Below are 23,979 nucleotides of genomic sequence, written 5' to 3'. Positions count from 1 at the left end.
TGCAGTCACCCTAATTAAAGCTTTGTCTTATAGTTCTGCATCTCAGTTTGTGCCTTCCTCTCCTAGACAGCAAAGTCTGTCTGTCACAGACAAGAACAGGAACTTGTTCCCCACGTCTCTCAAATGTTCCAACACCACCTGGTATCTTTTCCTGTTAAAAAATACTATATGAAGCTAGTATTTTCAAAACACATGAAAATGTTATTTCTGGCATGGGCACTGATGGAGTGGCATGAGGAAAGACTATTTGAAATAGCTACACAGACTTCCTCCCCAATGTGACTGTCGTTTATGTTCAAATACTGGTAACTTAAAGCCAATAAACTAAGAAATATATGTATAAAAATAACGTTTCCTAAAAAGTTGAAGAAAAACAGTGATCCAAAAAGAATGAAATTTCATGTGTCAAAAAAAGCCCAAGGTGCACTTCTGAATTAATGCCACAGATTTTCTACACCAAAACCTGCCACCTTGGACTTCACATGAGGTCTGATTTTTTTTATAAATGCCATCATAAAACATCAAGTGCAAGTTTAATAACAGGCACCTGAACATATGATTTGCAGTGCACTAAATAAGCTAATTTGCAGAGGTTCTGTTAGGATAGAAAATAACTTAAGCATATGGGTTACATCATCCTTAGTAACCAGTAAATCACCCATATTTTAAAGGAGATTTATTGAAACATATAAAGGTAGTACACAATTAAATTTTCATTACAGAGGTTGATTTTAAAAAGAAGTAAACCTTTGTCATCTGTAAAGTGATTATACTTTCTCAAATCCATCAAATGCTTGTGCTGACATTAATCCTGAGGTATCTGTTTCCCCATGTCAGCAATGGGTCACAGCCCTCTGCACTGCTTCTGTTTTCATTTAGACAACAAAACTACTTGGGGAAAACAGAGTTATGCTTATCTGAGGTCGAGGATTAAAGGGATACTAGACTTTAACCTTTTTTTCCCTGTCTCAGGTAGTGTTTCCTCAAAATGTACTTCCCAAGAAAGTTCAGTTACTGTGTTTCTACTGGTGGCATCTAGCATTTAAACTCAATTCCCTCTTGCTACTTTCACATCAAGTATTATATATAAAAGGATAAATATGTGAGCAACTTGTTAAAAGACTACTGTGTGAAGGCTTTGGTAAAGGCTTTGGAAATCCTGTTTCTCTATTAAGTAACGCATCAATCAATTTCACATAAAACACCCTTCCTGGTGAGTATAACTGAGCCAGAAAATTGTAATTTGCATTTGAAAGCAGTCAGCTAAGACTCTCTCATGCAGATACAAGAAGTCAGACTTTCAAAGACAGACAAGATCACAGCAAATTCATATCAAAATTTGGGCAAATATTAAACATTTTACGCTGTATCAGTCTTAACACAAACAGCATAATAGGACTGCCCCTTTAAGTACCATCAAGAACCTTAATAACCTGCACATTGGAGCATTTATCAAAATGTTTCTGCTACCCTGTTCCAAGTAGTAAAATCACAGCTTTCAAGTGTGCTGAATGTATTACGCCAGCCACATTTTCAGACTGTCTACAACAGAGTCTAAAAACACAACATAGCTTGAGCAGCATCCTTCTCGGCACCCCTGGGGCTAGCCAGCAGGGTTGCTATGTACACATTATTCACTTTCACAAACATTCTTGTGACAGGTTGTAATTAAAGGACGACTTGGGAGGGAAGGAAAAGTAACATACTGTAGCAGAATACAAAAAAAGACTGCCGTGACAAATGTTACCAGGGTATAAATGTTAATACCATGCTCTGAAAGAAGAAAGACATACTTTAGGAGATAGACGAGAAATATTAATCAAATTATGTAGTACTCATCCATTGCCACAAGATTATTATTACAAGTTCTTCATTTGCTACACAAACCTCTTGAGGACTGCAGTCTGTTTTGCAGTCTGATTTCAGTCAAGTGAAAGCACACCATAGTCATGGTGGTTAGTCTAGAGTTTTTTAAACAACAATTTCTGTATGCCACAAAGCAGACCCAGCACACAAGATTATTTTTAGTCAGCTACCTCTTACATTAAAAGGGTTCCATATACATGAAATGGTACTTTAACACTAAGGGAAAGGTAGGCACCTAAAGTCTCCTATACCAATAAAACCTGTGCCTAGTTAACAGCTACGGAATTAGAATAAACTAAATGGCAGTACAGAACACAAGAAGCAAAACTTTGTGCATGTTCTATGTAATACATAAATAAATAAATAAATAAAAGACCAAAAAAGAGCAAGCGTGAAAAACAGCAGAAAGGAAAAGAGCAGCAACTTCTTCATATTCTTCATATGCAGACCTGGCCAAAGACAAACGCTTTCCATTCCATCAGTAGAGAAAAACAGCAGTAACTTAAAGGACTGACTTACATGCAAAGATTTGAAAATAGGCCCATACAAATAGGTATTTAATAGGTGGTTACTGAACACATTTTACTAAGAATCAAAGTAAGAGTAAACACTCAAATTTCTCCACATAACTTTTAAACATTTGTATTTTTAATTTTCCACGTAGAAATGATATATTAAAAAAAAATCTAGCTGAAAGCAAGCACTTGAAAATGAAAATCGAATTGCAGAGATTTAGCGGTTATAACACAGGTAATTTTATACTGACCAAAATATATCCAGTGCACCCAGCACAACTGAATGAATTGTAAAATTAAAAGGCAGAAAGTAAACTTATTGTATATTTGATTTGAAGAAAATGAAATTTAGGACAAACTTCATTCTTAGAGTGAGGTAGAATCTTTCAGGAAGACTCACGCTTTCATTTTTTTATATTCAAGCCAACCGTTCAACCTCTTTTTAAAAATACCTTTCTTTGTGATTTGCAATACTTTTTACTAATGCTACCCAAAGTGGAGGTTTTTTTTCTTAATCACAGAGATATTATGAAGTCTTTGCAGATCATATGGAAATTACCAGTTCTCAGATATTACTGAGGGCATGTCTAAACTGCCAGTTTTGTCCCATTTCTTCTTAAACTCCAGGACAAAAGTCCTTGGACACATTTGGTCCTGTAGCAGTCAGTCAGTCAGTCCTCTTCAAAAGTTGGCTCAGATTCAGGTTTAGAGGAAAGGAAAACAACACCTGCCCAGAGAAGTAGTGTGCATATTGGGACTGCCAAAATCACCACTACCTTTCTAGCTGGCAATATGCTTACACAAGTCTCCTGGGCCTATAACACATATTTATTAGTTCATTACCATCTCTATTTCAGTTATCACTATTTCAGATTCTCTGAACTGGAATAGCAGGAAATAGAAAACTGATGACCCCACAGCCCCTCAGCTCCAGAATATCCAAACCTCTGTGTAGTAACGCACACAGATGGGAAAACCCATGCCTACATCAAGCAATAAACTAAAATTTCCAATAACCATAACCGTTTGTCTCAGTAAAGATTACAGAACAGAACCTATTTGGAATTTTAGAAATAGCCTGCTTTCCTTGGTACCTACTTCAGAAAAGGAAAAGGAATGCTCAAATTCTTCTCCTGAGCCTTTAGCTTTTATTTTGCCCCTTTCCTCTTTCACATTTAGCTGGAAAGGAAGAATATTTAGGTGATTTCTGCTGTACCTGAGGCATTTAGTCCAAAGTAACCAAAGTCACCGGCAGGGGCAGAATTACAACAGCATCACACAAGTCCTGACTGGCAGCCCAAGTGTCTTTCTTGGGCCATGTGAAGAGCAATGTACTAGCAACAGCAGCTGGGCTGTATTTCTGTTCATGAAGGACAACGCGCACACATATTACAGTAATAAAAAGCACTAAATAAAATAATACAGACTTTAGAGAGTAAAACACTGAAGACTTTACCATGTCTTGGGTAGAGATACAGCTAGCAGGATTGCTGCTGATTAACTAAGCCTTCCAACTTCTTCAAAATGCAAGATAAATCTATTCCTCTATAAAGACAACAAAGAGGCACCCAATGATTCCTGTAGCCGCCGAGTCTGAATGAAGAATGGAGAGTGATGCTTTAACAAAAACAAACATGAACAGAAAGGGCCATTCTAGGAATCATAAGGAATCCCTCCATCCTGCAAAGAGAAAATATCTTCACTTTTCATTCCACTTGTTCAATCACTTTTCTGAAGAGAATATTTACAATGAGATGTGGAATCCGCAAGACGTATAGTAAAAACATCTCAAGTTTATTACCTATTTATTTTCACACTGGAAGTTCTATCAGGCCCTTCTAATGAAATATATCTCTCTTCAGAAACATGAATGCATCTGCTATTTAATATTCTATAGGCAACATCTAATCTTCAGATCATCCTATTAAGTTTCACGGGTATCCATTTGCATTTTTAAGACAGATTTATAACAAGAAACCAGCTTCAGCATGCAGGGACTTGCTTCTCTGGCAAGGCTTTTTAAAAAGCCCTGAGGAAGATGGCAACAAAACCACATAAAGCCAGTGGTAACTGGATACTTCTAGCTATGTGGCTCAGCCTTCATATAAGAAATGCATCTTTGAGAGAGAGAGAAAATGTTACTTTCACATAGAAAAAAAAAAAGTGGGTTTTTTAATGTGGGAGCATGTTACACAAAAAGAATCTTGAACTTGAACTTCTTTCTCTTGTCTTGGAAAGGGTCAGAAAGATCTCATGGAAAATCTGGACTGTTTGTCTTTGTCTTGGAGATAATTCATATATTTTATCTACTGTGATGCAATAAGAATGACTACTTTGCTTCAGTGACTTGTAGAAATTGTCTAGACAATGTATTTATAGCAGCATAACTTACCTAGATAATCAATGTAACAATCCAAAGTTACAATTTAGAATTTATTTCCCTGCTATAAAGACAGATTTTTTTTTAAGTTCTGACTTACAGCTTATCTGCCTTGAAATAAATGAGTTGCTAATTCTTAGACAGATTAAAATGTCCTATGTAATTTATTGTGTTACAACCTTTAACTGACAATAGGACACATATACAAAATCACTGGGGAAATACATATAGACAAAACAACCACACCACACAAGTAGAAGTGTGTTATTGTCAAAACTGAGTTGCTGGAACATGACAATATCAGGTATTTCTCTTGTTCTAATTTCAGTCAACATTGCGATAATACAGACAAAACGTTGGAAATGGATACAGATAGTGGCTTGGCACCTCAAAGTTTACGGAAGGAGGGAGATGAAAAAGTAGTGTCACCCTTTCAAAAAAAAGACCACACTAATCCCCTTCCTACATACACGTAACTATGATTTACCTTTGCACTTGCTGTGTCTCAGACTCTGAAAGTGACAAAAACCAGGAGATGTGCTATTTTCCATGCACTAATAAAAGAAGCTACAGTTGAGCACTTACTGCCTGTTTAACTATTATACTCCCAACTGTAATAACCCCTTGCCCAGTCTGGAATTTTCAAGGTAGTATCTACCAAGGGATGTGAGAAAAGGGAATTTAATTCACTTAGGAGATGGTGCCACTTAACACATTTAATAGTTAAAAACTGAAACAGAATTTGGTTTAAGAACTCCAGCATAACGTCTTTTTACATAGATATTTCCTGCTGTTTCCAGAGACAAACGAGTATCTGCTCTGTTAACAAGTGCCCAGAATCTGCTAGGAGAAGAAAGACTGGCACCAAGTGAGAATCAGCCTACAGGAAGGACTATTCTGCAGAGAAGTGCAAGCCAAGCACCGCCACACAATGCCCAGGGCAAGCTCCTCCTCACAGGACCATTATGCTGCTGATGGCACATTCAGCAAGGCTCTTGTACATCAGCCAATCTATTTATTTAACTTTTAGGGTGAATAAATCAAATGGCTTAACAAGCAGGATTACCCTGTTACAAATCCATCCTAGGGAAGCCTTCAGCTACAGCCAGAGCTACACTGAAGTCTGCAGCACTCTTGGCTTCCTTTGCCTCCTGCTGGAATGGTTCTGTGGGGAAGTTTTCAGTTTTCCCTCTTGCCTACCAAGTTCTAGACAGCATTTTCTTTTCAATTTAAATGTTTTATCATCTGGCACTAAATCAAATACAAAAGATAGTAACAGAAGAGAAGCGTGAAAATGGGACAAAGGCTTTTTTCTACATGTCTGTTCAGTACACTAAACTTTTTTGAAAAAAAAAAAATTATTTGGATAATGCCAAGCAGGCTTCTAATACAAAACGCAACTGAATGATTAAACCTTCTAATAACAAATGGCTTCATAAATAGTCAGTGCTTTTTCACACGTACCTCCACCTTTCTCAGTCCTGCATAAATTTAAACCACACTTCTAAAAGTGCCAATCCCCATATTTTTAATGGAGTAAATATCAGTGAACACTTCTGAAAAATTCTCCTTTATGATGGAGGGCACAATTTGTGGCTCATTCATTTTCATCTGGAAATACATAACTTTGTTTAGAAAAAATGCACTGTAAGCTGAACATCTCATTTCTTTGGATAAAATTGTTTGTTTCCACTTACTCACTTTTGTAATATTTCAAATGACTGGATTACCTTGTAAAATCTCAAAAGTAATAGCTGTTGTTCTTACCAAACCTCAAGATACATAGTTTTGGATTGGTTAAAGTTGTGAATAGTGGCAGACAGCCCTATGCAGCTATGCAGAATAAAACTGAAATTTGCCTTAAAAAAAATTCACAAAAGAAAGGAGTTCCAAGTTTTATCAACAGAGCAGCCAAATTGAGGCTGGTTTTATATGTACTCTGAGGTGTGATAGACTTGGTGAGTCCCGACCAGTATTTAATTCATTTGTGGTCAGACCGGAAAATCCAGTATTTTGCTGCTATTTAAAATTCTACACTCTCTAGTTAGACTTTCAAGAACTCTAAAAGCAAATCAAGAGGCAAAGCACCATTTCTCATTTAGGGAAAGCTATAGTATTGACAATTCCAGGTAAACATTGTCTCAGTTGGAGAAAGTCTGCGATTGAGGATAAGGCAGCATCCTCTCACATGACTGAAGTACTTGCACTTACTCAGCACACTACAAGTCTTCTTCAGCTGCACTGCAAAGGAAACATTCAGTTTTCATTTAACAAAACACTTTGAAGCCAAAACAAATCTAACTTTGCATAGGAAGTGCCACTGCATTAGAGGAGAAAATTGTGTCTTCTTAGCTGTGGTGTAACCCACCACTTGCACTGTAAAGCCTCTGTCCTTTCTTTCCTTCAGACACTTTTATCTTCATTGTTTCATACAAAATACTTACAGTGCTCCTTTGCTTCAGACAAAACATTTCTGACTGGTCCTGGAAAACAACTCCCAGAAAATGACTTGGTAGTATGTGGGATATATCCCATAAAGATACTTATTAGTGAATACCAAAGCATCTTCTTTTTCCTGTTCCTATTCCTCAGGAATCTTCAGTGATTTAAAATGTAATTGTTGAAAGAAGCTGCATACTCCACCATCAAATGTATAAAGAGTCATTTAAATCATCTCCATTTGACTCTTAGTTTTTTATGCATTTTGCATTTGTTTCTTTGAGGGGCGGATATATGCATTCAGCATTTAGTGAGCTACCGTGATTGGTTCAAGCTGATTGATATAATTTTAAAATATTTACCATGGACTTACTTATGCACAAACTTAGACACCACCTGAAACTGAGATGTGCTGTATAGTCTCTTTTATGCCATCTCTATTACTGTTTAAGAAATGTGATACGTATCACAAGTTAATTTTCTAAATGATGAAACACAGGTCAATGAAAGACATTTCTCATGTTACTTACAACTCCCTATACGTATAAAGAATTCCAACATTTGGCGTACTGATGCTTGTGCTGTTCATCATATTAAGACCTTATAATTGTCCACAGCCCTCCTTGTCATACCATGATTACAGTTCACGACCTTTGAGTGATCATATCTTTTAAAAAGAAAAAAGAAGTAAAAAGAAGAAAAAAAAGATAATTTTCCTTTACCTGAGAAGAAGAATGGCAAAAGAAATAGCTCTACATTTTATTCTGCTGGTTCACAACACCACCAAATATTTGATCATAGAAAGTAAAAGGCAGGTCTGAATGTTTTCCCTGTCTAGTTTAAGGCACTGATGATAAAAGTATCAAACAAAAGTTATAATTCTCCATAGGAACCATTCTTCTCTTCACTGAGCACAACTACATAAGCTAAATGAGTCTTAAAAAACAATCAATACATTGGTTTTTATTAGCATGACTATGAATTATATCTTATTCATTTGGACCTCATAACATACTTGTTCCCACCTTACTTGTGTGTGCTTCCTAACACTACAGGAAGTAAACACAAGTCAATTTTGAAAACTAGAGCTTACTGATGCACATTAGTAGTGCTGATGTCCCTTCTATACTATGCCAAAATAAGGATTTTAAAGCTGAAAAAGGTCCTGTTAAATAATTTCACTTCAAAACATCAGCTTTTTCAGCTGTTCATCACTTGAGGAGAAAAATGGTTTTGCCTAGGAGCAGAAATGAACAACAACTCAAAAATCCCACCAAATCCTTTCGTCTTACCTCAGGTTAGTAATCTGTATTATTTAGACTCTAGTATTTATTTACTACTGTCTGCATTCATGCCATTGATATATTTTTAAGCATAAACATATACATTATAGCAATATACTTACAGCAGCTGTGTTCTTCACTGCATTCCCGACAATCACCACAACTCTTCCTTTAAAGCTCTGGAGCGTGGCAGTTGCCGGGCACTGGACAAGATCGCCTTCTGCAGTAAATGCTGATGCAAATGGGACATTGATGCTGCCAGAAATGTGGCCACGGTTAAAGCTTAGGAAGATCAGTTAAGGACATCTGAAAGGCAGATATTTCTGTGGTACACACAAAGCTGCAGGATGAGCCTCCTTGTCATCCTGGCTGTCACGGTACAACAGTGCTGGTCATTTGTACCCTTGTATTTTACAAACCCCACTTATTATTTGCAATTTCTGACAAAGAACTTTTGACACTGCACATTAAAAAAAGGACAGAGTGAAGAGTTGTTTCATAAAGGACACAGCACAGTACTACAGAAACTGATTTTTAGCATTTCTAAATGAAACACTTGGTGCTAAGGGCGCAATATCCACAGTATACATATTTTCTTGGATTGACTTCAAATCAGCCCTAGTCTGATAACAGGAGCAAAATGCCAGTAAGCACCTGGAGAATCTCTTCAAGAGGAGTTTTATATAAAAGGAATGAAGGACTTACAATAAGAAGCAAAAGTAAACAGAGATTATTGGAAAATTTCCTTAAACCACCTGCTAAGCCCCACAAGCCCCCTACAGTTTCGATCCAAACTGAAATTCTAATGTACATGCACTAACATTCCCAGACAAGCGTCATGTACATTATCTGCAGTCCCACTAATAGCAAGTGTGTTTTGAAAAGGAAACAACATACAAGTACCAGCAATTCTGAGATCTAGTTAGTTGTGCTTCACTTTCAAAGTATGATTATTCAATGAGATTTTAGGAAAAAATACTGAATGTGAAAGTCTCTTCAATAAAAATTACATTGGACCACTACTACCTAGCTGTTTACGATTGTGAAAATGCACCATGACCTTGACAAACCTCTGAATTACTTTCATAGACTGTACACATATGCCTGGAACACTCTCCTTTCCCAACAATAAACAAGAACAGCTTTGAAGACATGGGAAATGGCAAAGTTCTGTAAAAATATACACAGTGCCAAATACCCAAATTAGTCACTTTTATTACTGTACTTGCAGAAAGCTAGTTTAATTTATAATTAAATCTCAGAATTCTTTTCAATAAGGAAGCTGCCATAAGCGGAGGTAAGATTTAATTGACTTAGACTAACATTAGCATTTATTTCTCCTGATTTATGTAAAAGTTTCTGTTTTATGATCATTGTTGTTATAGTGCGGGAAAAACACAGCTTTATAAACGCATTTGAAAGAATAAAAGATGATCATGTGCCATCCACTAACATTGTCAGCTTGTTTCTAATTCGAAGGGGAAAATTACAACACCGCTCCTTCACTAATCTGCGCCAAATCTTTCCCCAACTCTGTTTATAACCACATCGCTCTCACTGCTACTAACCAGGGTAAAAATTCTGAAATGGTAATAATTTAGACAGAATATTGCTTTGGATAGATTTAGTTGCCCACATTTATGCCACTGAGTATGTTTCACTGCTCAGAGAAATTTGACCTAATATTTTAAAAAAGAAATACATTTGATATCATCATTAATATCAAACTAGATAGATCCAAAAACTGTATTTGCTGTCACTCACGTTCTCCCTAATCTTAAGTGACTATCTTAAACATTCCAATACTAGGACGATTGACAGAAAGGACAAAATTTCGTACTACAGTCCGAGAGACCTAAGTATGCATCCATAACTTCTGTAACAGGAGTGGAAGGCTGCCAGTATTTCTAACGATCTTAATGAAATGAGCCTCAGATGAATTGCTGGCCAAGAGAGACAACTGCTTTGAGTTCATCACCTTTTCCTTAGAAAGTCTTCCGTCACAAAGCCGTCTGTTGGGCAGAAGGGCCAGTAGCTCTCAGCCCTGCAACATGAGCTTCATTGTGAAAGAAAGCCCCAGCTTTTAAGTGCACCCTAGTATGACATATGAAGCGCACCTGCTACTTGCTGTAAGTGCTCTCACGCTTTTTTCAAATCACGCCAAAACCAAAGCGAGAGTGAAGTTTAGCACAGCAGGCATTGGTGATGAGGAAGACTAACACCAAAACTGAAGAAATGACTCTATTTTTGAAACACCTCACAGCGGTCTGTCACATTTTAAAACATCTGCCCCAGTAAGAAACAGGCTGCCTGATCCTGTTGCACAGTTTGTTGAAATTTGATGATAAACACAAAGACTGTTTCCTTACCTCGAGAATGCGTGGGACACTAACCCAGGTTTCCCATGTACATCCAGAACTGCTGACAGCTGACTGTATACCCTCTGTTTTCTTCTACAATTGACATACAAACCAATTCATTCAAGGGGTAATTTCACTACCTGCCAGGCTGCCTTTTTAATAATGACATTCCCTATATCCTAATACCGGAGGGGCATTAGGATGTAAGTCCACCCATTATTTAAAGGACACGACATTTTAGTCCTCCATGAACTCTGACCACACCGAAACAACAGCAGCAGTAATTACAACAGTGCACAGGTCAAGCTATGGAGACTTTCTCTCTCCAGCATGCCTCCTCATTCGAGAAATATAAATGGAAAGTCTGATTAAAATTTTCTAATATGAAAGACAACCTCATAAAGCCACTCACTTCATAGCAGTCAAATAATTTTAAAATAATTGAAATTTTGAATCCACTCTGCTGGAGCAGAATAGGATTAGGATGACAGTAGAGTAGAACCTATTATCAGGCTATTAGGAAAGTAACAGAAACATTTAAACAAACACTTTGCCTTTGATCCTGATTATATCATAAATAAGTCCATTACTGTACAGAGACAATAGCCTCTCAGTGCGGTGATTGTAGTCTAGGCATTTTGTATTACTTGCTCTCCTTCTGTATCATACCTGATGATTTCTAGAGAATAGCTTAAATAATTAATAACTGAATGATGCATGTAGAAATAGAAACCTTATTTAACTCAGCGGTATAGAATCACAGAATCATGGAATCATAGAATGGCCTAGGCTGGAAGGGACCTTAGAGATCATCAAAGCTTTCTATGCAATAATAGTAACTTTTTATAGTTTTTATTTCCATGGACTTCTCTTTTAAACTGGGGTCCAGAAAGTATTGTCTCTGGATAAAGAAATGATGTCTCAGAAAATAGTCTGCATTTTTACTGTTTTCTGAATAAAAAGGACCACGTTTTCACCAATTTAGATCCAGAAGCAAAGAAACTGCTGGAGTCCAGAAAATAAAGAGTCGAACTATTCAGAAACATGAATCTCTACTTAATTGGAATCTTTAGTTGATGCATGAAATTAATACATCCAAACAGAAGAAAAATTATTTTTTGTGTTCCTTTGACAATTTTATCTACAGGGCAGATCGCATTACAGGTTCAAGCTTGGCATACAATAAAATTATAATCTCTTGAAAATAACAGCTTTAATTTAGAACAGTATGATGATACTCTTGTGTTTACTATGTAAATAATAAATTTACCACTTCATAGTAAAAATAATACTTTTCTACTTCATCATATTTTGTCATAAATATTGCTAAATATTTAATAGAAAAAAGTTAGTGGCAGTGTTTTTCTGCATACACAATTACCTTTAAAGTGGTATTTTAACAAAATCAGATCAAAAAAAATTAAGTTGAAACATTATTTAAATTTTTCCTACATATTTTAACCCAAATATTTGGATTGGTCCACTAGTCACTTAATTGTCTAGAATTTACGTTTTTCTAGTAGGCATGCAGTATGTTAGTAGCATTTGTTAGACACTGGAAGTTCTTTCCCAATAGGAAAAATGTTGAGAACCTGTTGAATTGCTGTCACTGAAGATCTTTAAGAACAATCCAGACATAGATAATCATAGAATTCAGTTTCTAATCATAGCATGGCCTGGGCTGGAAGGAACCTTAGAGATCATTTAATCCAACCTCCCTGTCATGGGCAGGGACGCCTCTCAGCTAGATCAGGCAACACATGGGGACCGAACGGGGATCGAACCCGGGACCTTGGTGTTATACCACCACGCTCTAACTGACTGAGCTAAGCGGCCCCCTATATAAAAGGAATGATTCTCCTTTCTCAGAATAAAAGGTACACTAAATTCATGATTTTTTATTTTTCTACTTAGTATTGCTTGTGCACTAAGAATTACAGTTTGTGACCACAAGCTAAGAGTACATCTACCACAAAAACAACTAGCTACATCACCTTTGCTATTACGAAAAGAGCAATACTGAAAAACATTACACAAACCAGCAACAAGTATACTCCCAAATGCTCAGTGAAACATTAAGAGTTACCTCTGATAAAGTATTGTCACTATTCCCACTTTTAGATGGATGTTGACAAAGTCGTGTGTTCCTTAGGAAAGTACGTCTGTAAGGACTCCCCTTTTCAAAACTCAAAGAAACCCAGCTCCATAAATACACTACTTGAGAAAAACAATAAAAACTACTCCACATACAAAGAACTACGTATTTGAAAAAGAACGTATGAGGAAGGCGTAGACAGGGTAGCAACCCTGATAAAAATACAGCTTCAACATACCTTTAAGACTTCTGATTATAAGTTAACTATGGAATATAAGTTAGGGCAGCTGTATAACTCCACTACCTGACAGTAGCAAGAAAGCACTCAAGAGGAACGATTTTCCAGCTAAGCATGAGCTATCAACTCTTCTCCATCTCTGTTTCACTTAATTGGAAAGCTACCCACCCTTCCAAAATATTGTTCATATTAAATGGGGAAGGTCAGCTGGCAACACCTGTCGTTAAAAAAAAATAGCATTGAAGCGCTCATGCTAATGGTACAAAGTGGTTTCACGAGACCCACTCAGATCTGAAGGATACTCTTCGCTGTTACGAATGTCCACCACCAGCAGCTTTGGCTTGCTAGACTTTGTTTTCTTTATGGGTGTTTTGGAATGACTAGGTCCTGTCAACTCACACAAATCAATCAGATCTTCTGCTGAAATTCGTGGTGACACCTCTGCCTTCAGGTCATCCAACTTGATGGAATCCCTAGACTTTAAAAGAAGAAAATTAAAATTAGAGCTATTAGCATTAAGAGATATGATTCTTTGAAACTTCTACTTATTTGACAATGTCAAAGTGTAACAACTCAATTAGGAAACAGACCTTCTCCTTACAACTCTAAATTAGTCTGAGTTAAACTGTCCACAAAGAAAAAGTCCAGAGCAGTGCCAAATGCATATCTGCCAATTATAGCCCCATCTTCTGTTGCAGTTGTTAAAAATCCATAATTCTTTGACAATCTGTGTAAACAATTTTAGTTCGTGATTCATTAATCAATTATTCACTGTGGCTGAGAGGGTCACAAAACTCGTAGAATGTTTCTCAGCATCTGAAATTAAGTAAATTAGCTAGAAAATACTCTGAAAGAAGCTGAGAGGCCTCATGCTCGGAGTAGGAAGGAAGGGTAGCAACTGGAGACTTGTCAGAGAAACTTTACGGATGCCTCTGTAAAACACAGAACTATCTAAATACCAGGTACTACCCCAGCCCAAAGACTATGCACAAAATCAGGACATCAAGAAATGTAAGGAATAGTCCTGTATGATAACCCAGAAAGACTGTTCCTTAGTGATGCAAGAATTGGGGAACAGGATAGATGGTAACACATAACACCACACACAAGGTAGTACTCAAGCAACTAGTTTTTTGATACTACTTAATTTGTTTGTCATAAGAGACCTTTCATTGTGAATTATCTCAGAAATGTTCCTAAGCTCTAGCATTTCTTCACTTTAAATTAAAAGCTCATGCATACCTAAATTGAGCAAGAAAAAGTAATCCTTCTTATTTCTGTAAGTAACAGAGAATGCAGAAATCCTGTATTCTTATTAATTAGCAACACATACAAATCTCTGACCTGCAGTAGAAAAAAAACCAAAAACGATAACTGTAAGACAGTTGTGGAATGTTTGAAGCCGTGTCTCCATCTACCTGCTTTCAGAGGTTCTTTCACACTGCTGAAACTTTCAAGTACCATTACAACTACACTTTCACCCAAAAGAATTAGCTTGACTTACTCAATATAAAGCATGAGGGAAACCTCAAGCTTGTTTAAGAGGGTCAGAGTCAGATTCTTTACAAGCAATAGGCAAAGAGATCTGCAGCACATCCTGGGCTTTTGCCCTTGAGAACGTTGGGTTTGAAAAACCTGCCTGAAGAACTAAAAGTGACAAGGACAGCTGCAGTCACTTTTCCTATCATTGCACCTGCAAACATGAGACTTTTTTCTTTAATCCCTCAGCTGCTCCAATGGAACTTCCAGCACCGTATCTGCACTAAAAGGTCGTCATATCACTTCAATTAAATGTTGAAAGTGCTTATTTTTTTAAAAAAAACGTTCATATGCTATGTAATTAAAATACATTAGCATGTATCATGGTGTGAAGGAGTTAATAAATTATGCTTATGTATAGTCTTCTGCAGTAAGAACTTTTTTTTTTCCTGTTGGTGCCACTGACTCAATCTGAAAAATCACAGGCAAATTCTAAAGCAGCTTGTTTTTACTATGCTTCAATCCAGTAGATACAAAGTGAATAGGTTGGTTTATGTACGCATACACACCCCACCCAAAACATTATTGGAATTGACTTAATCCAAGAGGTACGTACATCAAAGATACAGTTCTGGAGCTTAGTCATCTTACAACAGAACTGATTTTCTTCTGCAACCATTGTGCTCCTGTTGAGTAGGAGGTCAAATAGAGGCAAAAATTGTTTATAACTAAGTCCACAGCTGTTTTTACAGAGTTATTCTGGCTTGTCAGGAGACAGAACAAACAGAATAACTATGATTCGTTAGAGGAAGCATCTTATGAAAGATCTTCAGACTGTTTTGATGTCTTATTCTTGAGGAAGAAGACCTATATTAATGAAATAGCCAGCTATTTCATCATGAAGATTTGCTTGTGCGCTCTGCAGCTGTTCAGAACATAAGCACGGGCATACAGCAAGGGACTACAGAAAGTATATAAATAAAAAGAGCAAATAGAACATTATACTGTATTACCTTTTTGAGTGAAACTATACAGTATAGTCAAAATATAGGTCTTTTCTAAGAGTATCACAGTAGCAAATTTTTTACTTTGAAAAAATATTTCATTTCTGTCATCTTCTAGACTGCAGTGATCACACTGATTCAAGACACTGTGTTTATAGGCCATGAAAAAAATTAAAGAGAACAGGAGTAACGCACTGAAGGAAATGGAGGCATTACTAATTAGTAATTTGTCTAACTGACTGTTGTTAGCACTAACATTTGTTTTGGTTTCTAAGCATACTAGTTTCTCATTTAAGCTGAGGACTATTCTAAGTTTAGAGAACATGCTAGAGAGAAGAGGCATACGCATATTTTCCTGAGTTATGTCCCAGAAGAAAGATTTCTTAGACAGTCCTTCTGCAGTTAGAAATACTTTCACAGTAAGGTGCTTTTTTTTTAATCAAAAAGCTCTCAGAATTACAAACAAAATCAGTAATTGCACTTTAGGGAATATATGAGCCCATGAAATAGCCTTTTTCATTGTATATGCTACATTCAGAACAAAAGAACTTGGAAATTGCTAGTCTCACCATATAATTTCCTCCTGAATTCAGAATAATAGAGGTCACGATGCTTTATAATCAGAAAAAATGCTTCATATTCTGGATAATGCATTATTTGTTTCACCAGAATAGCCAATACTCAAGGGAGACCTGTTTCCATAAAAATAAGTGTGACAGCAGACACTGCTGCTGTCTAAAGCCACCTCCCAGTTGAGTAGCTGGATTTCCCCAAGAGGAGTCCAAAGAAATGAATAGCATCAAAGGGGAGAAGGAAAAACAAAGTCCAAATAGCATATATCATCTATAAGACGCTTGTTTCTTCCTCAGCTATTCTTCTTCTGTGATCTATTGACTCTTTGCCAAGGCAGATGTAGTACATAATTTCTAAAAAAAAAATCCACCACCCTTACTCTTTCTCAAAAAAGGCAAAAGCTCTACTTAAAGCATCGTGCGAGAAGATAATTAAGAGGCCAGTTAGACACTTGTGTAGTGCTCCAGCAGTTTAGTCAATACGCTCATGGTTTTAGAGGCAGTGTCAGAAATCGCACTAAAATTGAGAATTGTGTTCATATACAGAGATGAACTGCCTGTCATTACTTAGAAAAAGTAAGAGTTATCAAAAAAAATGCACACACATTTTCACTCACATGCACAAGTCTATGCATGCTGAGATACCAAGCTTACTACTTAAGTTTCTTTGCCTGCTTTCCTCCAAAGAAAAGAGACTTATTTTAGCATATCCTAACTTCAAGCACAAATCTTTAGACTAGTCAGCTATAAGTTTTTCATCAAGAAAAAGTGCCTGATCAGCAGGCTGGTAATCAGAAAAAAAAGTACTTAGGCAGAAACCTAAGGTCTACATGCCTCCCAGAAGTTACTCTGACAACACCTTAAATTCTTTACTTCCAAAGAACTTTTTCTCACCCCATTAATTTTCAAATATGCCTGGGAACTGCTAAGCCATATACTTTACTGCTCTTAATAAGAAGAAATAGACATAAAAATTTAATTTTAGTTTTTAATATTAGGAATTAAAGCTGCTTAAATATTCTTAAATTAGAAGCCAAGCTTCAGAAAGATTAAAGCACTCCAGAAGATGAGGCTGGCACAATCATAACTCCTATCTACTTTTTCCATTAGCCTGTAATCTCATATAACATCTCACCCTGGCTATTAATTGAAGTTTGGTTGGGTTTTTTTGAGAAAATAAGGAAGTATCTTTAGTTTTGCTGAACCTGAACTTAACAGTTCTATCTGAAAAACACAGGAGCTATAAAGCAACTTTTTATCCATCAGAAGGATAACTTTATCTGAGTAGAAGCAAGGTTTCCCCCCCTTTTGTCTTTGAAGTTGGCAAAGCTTATTAAAGCTTATTGCAGCAAGTTTAATAAAGAAGGAACTTCAGCCTGAAAGTTAATACAATTAAAATCTGGGTGTCAAGTAAAATAATCTGTTCAAAGTATCACAGTCTTTCATAAAGAAACCTGCTTCATGGAAGATGCCAGTCCATGTTTTTAGAGCATAATGTCTTGGTTTCAAAATCAATATATGCATCCACATCTAGGAGTAAGATGACAAAAACATTTCATATAATGGTTTTAAAAGATTTCTGAAGAACTAATCAGAGAAAGAGACAAAAACAAATTCACTGAGCAACCACAAACAGATGCGACTACGAATCAAGGCTCACGCTAGTCTGCAGCAAAGACATTGCTGCTGATGCTTATTTTTACCTTAAATAACCATAACGGAAGAAAGTTAATGTATTTTTATAGTGAATTCCACCTAAATACATTACTCAAGGTGCTACCATAAAAGCTTTGGGATAAATATATTTGCATAGAGTAGAACAATTTTATAACCATGAAAATACAGCAGTCAGATGAAGCAACTAATAGAAAAGAAGAGGGAGAATAAGCAAGAACAGGACACTTCAGGACAATTTGTAGGCAAAGCCACTGCTATCGTGTTTTTGTAAAAAGAGTTTTCAGGGCAGGTAGAGTCAGTTTTCAGGATGTATCTGAAAACAAGACCAAATAAGAACACTGGATTTTAGTGGCATCATCTAAAAACATTTTATTACTGAACCCAATCATTACCGGTGTGTTTGCATTTAGTCTTTTCCATGCAAGTGTTTCTTGTTTATAACCATCACAATTAAGTAGATGAAGGCAGTACTAAATCCTCTAGTAACATTGACTATGTGTTTATTTTTTGGTGGAGTATTTTTGTTTGTTCGTTTTTAAACAAATAGAATGACTCCCACTGCTCCCTTGAATTCACATGGCCTGATAAGTGAATAGTACTTAACTTCTGTACCAGCTGAGAAAGAAAAATGCTTAGATCCACTGTTACTGTCAGAGAGAGGCCTAGAGGGGCAGGGAAGTATTCTAATGATCATAAATAAATAAAAAGGAATACATGTCTTGACAGACTCTCTAATTTCCCTTCCCTCTCCTCCCCCATCATTTTTATTCTGTGATTCTGTATGAAAAATAGCTTACTGGTAATACTTTTCAGTAAGACCAAGCAAATCCCTCTTTGCTAAAACTTAGTTATACCATAAGGCTTGCTCCAGCTGTACTTGTGAAAAGAAACATTTGCACCATACCATGCTTTCAAGAATGGGACTGTACCCGCTCATGTATCACAGAGATCACTTGCCAGTAGTCAGGGAGGAAAATGCATCAATCAATGTGGATGGAATAAGCACAGGTAAAAAACACAGTGTCACTTTGCAGAGCTCAGATTTGGATTGTCAGCTACAGAATCACAGAATGTGAGGGGTCGGAAGGGACCTCAAAAGATCATCTAGTCCAGCCCCCCTGCCAGAGCAGGATCACCTACAGTAGGGCACACAGGAACGCGTCTGGGCGGGTTTTGAATGTCTCCAGAGAAGGAGACTCCACAATCTCCCTGGTCAGCCTGTGCCAGGGCTCTGTCACCCTCACAGTGAAAAAGTTTTTCCTAATGTTTTTTTGGAACCTCCTATGTTCCACCTTGTAGCCATTGCCCCTTGTCCTGTCACTGGACACCACTGAAAAGAGCCTGGCACCACCATCCTGACACTCCCCCTTGACATATTTACAAACATTAATGAGGTCACCCCTCAGCCTCCTCTTCTCCAAGCTAACTATTGAATACAGTTGGCCAGATGTAACACTGGCGAGAGACACTGAGGAAATGTTGGTTTTCCTCCATTTTTCCTTCCAACATTACAATAATTTACTTATGTGACCTCACATTATGTTACCACTGCTACCACATGCATTTCAGTTAAAGTCTTCTCACAGGATACACTCCTCGAGGGCTAAGACTGGGCATAGAATGGAAAACCAGGAGTTGGCTCAAATGCAGACTATTTAACAGCTGCAGCAAACCTGAATGCCCTGTTCTGTTGTGCTTAGTGCTTTATGGTGGGTCCAATTCTTTCTTTATCTTGTAAACAGCTGTCAATAACTTCCACAACTTAGAGGGTGGTGATGATAGCTGCCATATACCTTATTCTGTCATACAGTGGCTACTGCTTATGATTTTTTCAAGTAGTTTTTTTTACCCAGTAATATGGCAAAATTGAAAAAAAGAGAAAAATTAAACTCCTAATAGTTAATTGATCAAGGGCTATCAAACCCAGAATCTGATTTCAAAATAATTTCCAAATCAGAAGAACACACAAATCCATAAAAAGAACATTTGCCCGAGATGCAGGAGGAGAGAGCCAGCGATATATATATTTAACTTAATTCATTTACCAGGTATAATTACCCCCTCCCATCACATTTTTTAATCAGTCATGGAATGCCAGTTGTGGGAGGTCAAAAAGGTCAAATACATCCAGCTTTCAGCTTCAAAGCGAGTATAAGCACAAAGGTTTGTGATGAAGGACCAGATCAACCATTAGTGAATCCAGAACCTGAGCCCAAGGCTGCAGCAGGGAGCGCTCGGGCTGCTCTGCCTCTGCCCATTACATTCACAGAAGACAAACTTGTCCCAAGGAGACTCAGAAACCAAGTCTGTACAAAAAATGTTTACAGTCCTCAAATATGATCTAAGTGTGTGTCTAACAAACTACTGAAGTCTCATATAAATAATACTTGTATTATTATTACGAACATACTGCTTTAATTCTGCTTCAGCTAAGAAAACAACACAGAACATTTGTTCCAATGAGTTTACATTAAATTAACAGTTATTTATATTACAACTTAAAAAACAACCACAACATTCATTAGAGACTCTTAAATTAAGATTTAACATCAATTATTTCCTAAGCCACATATTTCTTGTTTTATCTAGTCTGTTAATTTATTTAATGCCTTATCATCTGGAAAAGTCCTAAAAGGTAAGACAACACATTCATATTTTTAAAACCAAGCGGAAAAAAAAATGCTAAAAAAGGCTTCCTTCAGCTAATTTAATCTGCAGAAGCAAAGTTCTGGAAGCCGAGGTTTCCTTACCCTCCCTGCTTTTTGGTTTCTGGCTGCCTAGCTTATCAGCATCAAAAAAAACTTTGAAAAGTTAATAAATACACAGAGAAAGTTTTGAAGTTTTCAACAATTCCTAAAAACATTTGCCAGAATGTGATGAGCTTAGGACATGCCTAATTAAACAATGAATTGTTTATTCACTCACAAGAAAGTGACATAAAAAGTGTATTTTCACCAACTCTTTTCAAAAATTACAAATAAATCAAATTTCTCACTCAAGCTGTTGGCAGCTACAGTCAGAAAAACAGAAGCATCAAAAGTACATGCAAAATAAATTAGAAACATTAACTCAGATATTGATGAGTTAATGCTTTGCACAACATGAACTAAAGACAAATTTGAGGAGCAGCTTTCTGTTGAGTAGTAGAACAATGAAATAAGGAAACAAAAACAAAATCTAGAGGGGTTTTTTCATTCTTCTTTTTGACATTTTATCTTTCTCAAATAAACATGCAAAACCATTTAAGCTGTACATTCATTGTCTCTGAAACTACTTCCTCCATGAGATTTTATCTCAGCAGAAATATGCTTACTGGCTGAAAGAGTAAAAAATTAAGCAACACACGTCTGGGAAGGAAAAGAGCAACCAAGTCTATTTACAAAGTTGCAAATAGATGTCAGTAAAATTAAAATTAAGCAATGCTAGTGATAAAGAGAGTCAAAAAAGTTTGTTTTACTGGCTGCTGATTTAGGAAGAAAAGTGCTCACCCAGGGGTAAATGCTTCGTCTGTTACTATTAACCAAAGCACCATAGCATGCAGATACACACAAATATTTGAGTAGCCAATAAAAAGCACTGGAGAAGCAAACCAAAGCAGTTTAAAAGGAAAATATAAATATAGGAGTAGCAGACAGCTGGTGTTTAGAATTAAATGTTTAAGAAGTCATAAATTACCTTCAGAAGCAAACCCACAGGTTTGTTTACAAAGGAATTGTTTCCCACCCTCCCCATCCTCAAAGTGGGGAGTAATTTTTTAAGAGCTAGACTGACTAGCAAGGACACAGTAGTGTTTTAGAAAATCCATTAAAGGCACTGGGTATGCTAAAGATTGAACTTGGATTCCACAGCTTTCGAGTGGAAAGTTTCCCAGCTTCCCCATGGCAGCAAATATCAGTGAAGCACATGTCTGAAGAAAAAGATAGGTAGTTCCAGGATTAAGGTTAAAAAACTCAAACAAACAACAAACACAACACCTTTGGGTGTAAATAACATATTGCATCAGTAATTTTTTTTTTTTCAGTAATGTTCAAACCTCTGAGAAGCATAATCTTATAAAGACAAATATCCAGAAGGGCAGAACCGGTCACAGGTGAGAGGTAGCTCATTAATGGCTCAAGGTACACAGGATTTTCAAAGTCTGAACTATGGTTCCATAACCAGAACATGTTCGGCTTATATACATTAGTCTCAAAATCTGACACACAAAAATGCAGCACACATGAGAACAGACACATTTGTAGACTATAACAACATATGAATCAGTTTCCCCTTTGCTACAAAAAAGCCTGTGTATGTTCATACATTTCTGTATAAATCACGTAGTGCTGCTCCATACGATGAACTACAAAACCCCGACCGCAGTACCCAAAAGACCCAATATACTTAAGCTTCAAAAGAAGTTAAACTATCAGTTACATTGCAGTAAATGAAAAGTGCTTTGTGTTACATAGAAAGAAGGCGAAATGAAAGAGAAGGCAATAGAAGTTATGGCATTATTTTTTCTTCTCTGAAATATACCAAAAACACCAACCTGATCTAGTTGAGAGGTGGTGTCCCTGGCAACAGGGAGGCTGGGTTAAAAATGAGCTCTAAGGTCCCTTCCAGCCTAGGCTGCTCTATGACTGTATGATTTATTGGAAATTGTGGAATGAATGAGCCTAGTTACTGGCATTATAAACAAACAAAATTTAGGGTATGAAAATAAAATTACTATCATTAAAAAACAACCCAAAATTTCTCAGGAAACAGAATACTGAAAGAAACCTTACTTACCCTAAAATAATGGGGGTTTATCTCTGTTAGAAGTATAAAGCCTTCTTCTATTTACCAGTTCAGCAGACTATCACTGCTTTCTCTCATCTCCCTCCCTGCTGTTTTCCAAGCCCCTTCATTCTTGCTTGAACACAGAAAGGCACTAGAACATCCTTAGGACTGAGAAGACTTGTCTTTTTACTTTCCTGTCATAACAGTAAGTAAAGCTACGACATACATGAAATCACTTTTATTTGTGACACTATTAGACTGCCAAAAGAGGCTGCATAACCTCTTTCCTTGGAAGTTTTCACAACCTGACCAAACAAAACCCTGGGAAGTCCCACCGGAATTTAGTTCAGGGCCTGTTTTTTGAAGGAATTTATACCAAATGTCTTCCTAAGAAGCTATCTGAACTATTCTATGAATGGGCAGCCAGTAACTCCTTGAGAAAGTTCCTCTCTATATGTCTAAAACAGCACAGCAGCAGTTGTATTGGCTACAATTCTTGTATGACAACCACCAATATTCTCCTGTCATTTCATTTTTCTTCCAAAATGCCTTTTGTATATCCACCTATTATTTCTTAAATTCTTTAAGCTCTTTGCAAAGAGTTTCCTTTTGTTCTTAATTTGCATGTCTAGCACTCAGACTCCTGGATTTGTGACTAAGACTTCCACTGAACACAGGAATAGAAATAAAATAAAAACTAAAGTGAAAAACAAGAATATGACTGAAAATCAGTTTCAGGTTTAAGGAATACTTTAAAAAGTAAGATACATTTGAGCAACAATACACTTACTTTCATAGCAGTTAGGAAAAACAGATGGGAAGACTAAAACCTAATGCAATTGACCAAAGAGATGTGGCAGGTTTATATATCCTTCCCCTATTATTGTAATATACTCATGAATGAATTCTGATTGAAGGAGAATGTGGAAGGAAAAAACCCCAAACTGTATAATTTTTAAGAGATTGACTGCATTTATACTGCTGAGAGGAAGAAAAGGAGTAATTTCAAATCACATTCTTCAGATGATATATTTGACAAGAGAAACAACCATCTGATTTTACTGGCGAGAGAAGGGAAACATATTTTTGCTAAACTGAGTATCTATTTAATGCCGATACACTCTTAGCCACTGGTTATTCTTTGCCAAGACAAACACAGGCACAACTCACTTACTACCTCTCAAAATAACTTGAGCCATACCTTTAACTTGACATGCCAAGATAGAAAAAGCAGCCAGAGCTGCCTGCATCACTTTCCAGTTACCTATTTCTCACTGGCAAACTGTTCTTTTTACTTTTTTCTCCTA

At 36.7% G+C, this 23,979-nt stretch overlaps 1 protein-coding gene across 1 annotated transcript in view; it reads right to left on the bottom strand.

Moving 5' to 3' along the window:
* Positions 1-23,979, bottom strand: part of TBCK (TBC1 domain containing kinase) — a 63,439-nt gene that overhangs the window by 3,196 nt on the left and 36,264 nt on the right. The window contains exons 16-17 of the mRNA XM_009868248.1: positions 13,479-13,654; positions 8,606-8,765 (exon numbers count right to left, since the gene is read on the bottom strand). Coding sequence (XP_009866550.1) covers positions 8,606-8,765; positions 13,479-13,654 — 336 coding nt within the window. The remainder of the gene's footprint in view (positions 1-8,605; positions 8,766-13,478; positions 13,655-23,979) is intronic.

Source organism: Apaloderma vittatum, unplaced genomic scaffold, assembly GCF_000703405.1.
Source record: "Apaloderma vittatum isolate BGI_N311 unplaced genomic scaffold, ASM70340v1 scaffold7324, whole genome shotgun sequence".
Classification (NCBI taxonomy): domain Eukaryota; kingdom Metazoa; phylum Chordata; class Aves; order Trogoniformes; family Trogonidae; genus Apaloderma; species Apaloderma vittatum.
This window is presented reverse-complemented; position numbering and strand designations above follow the sequence as displayed.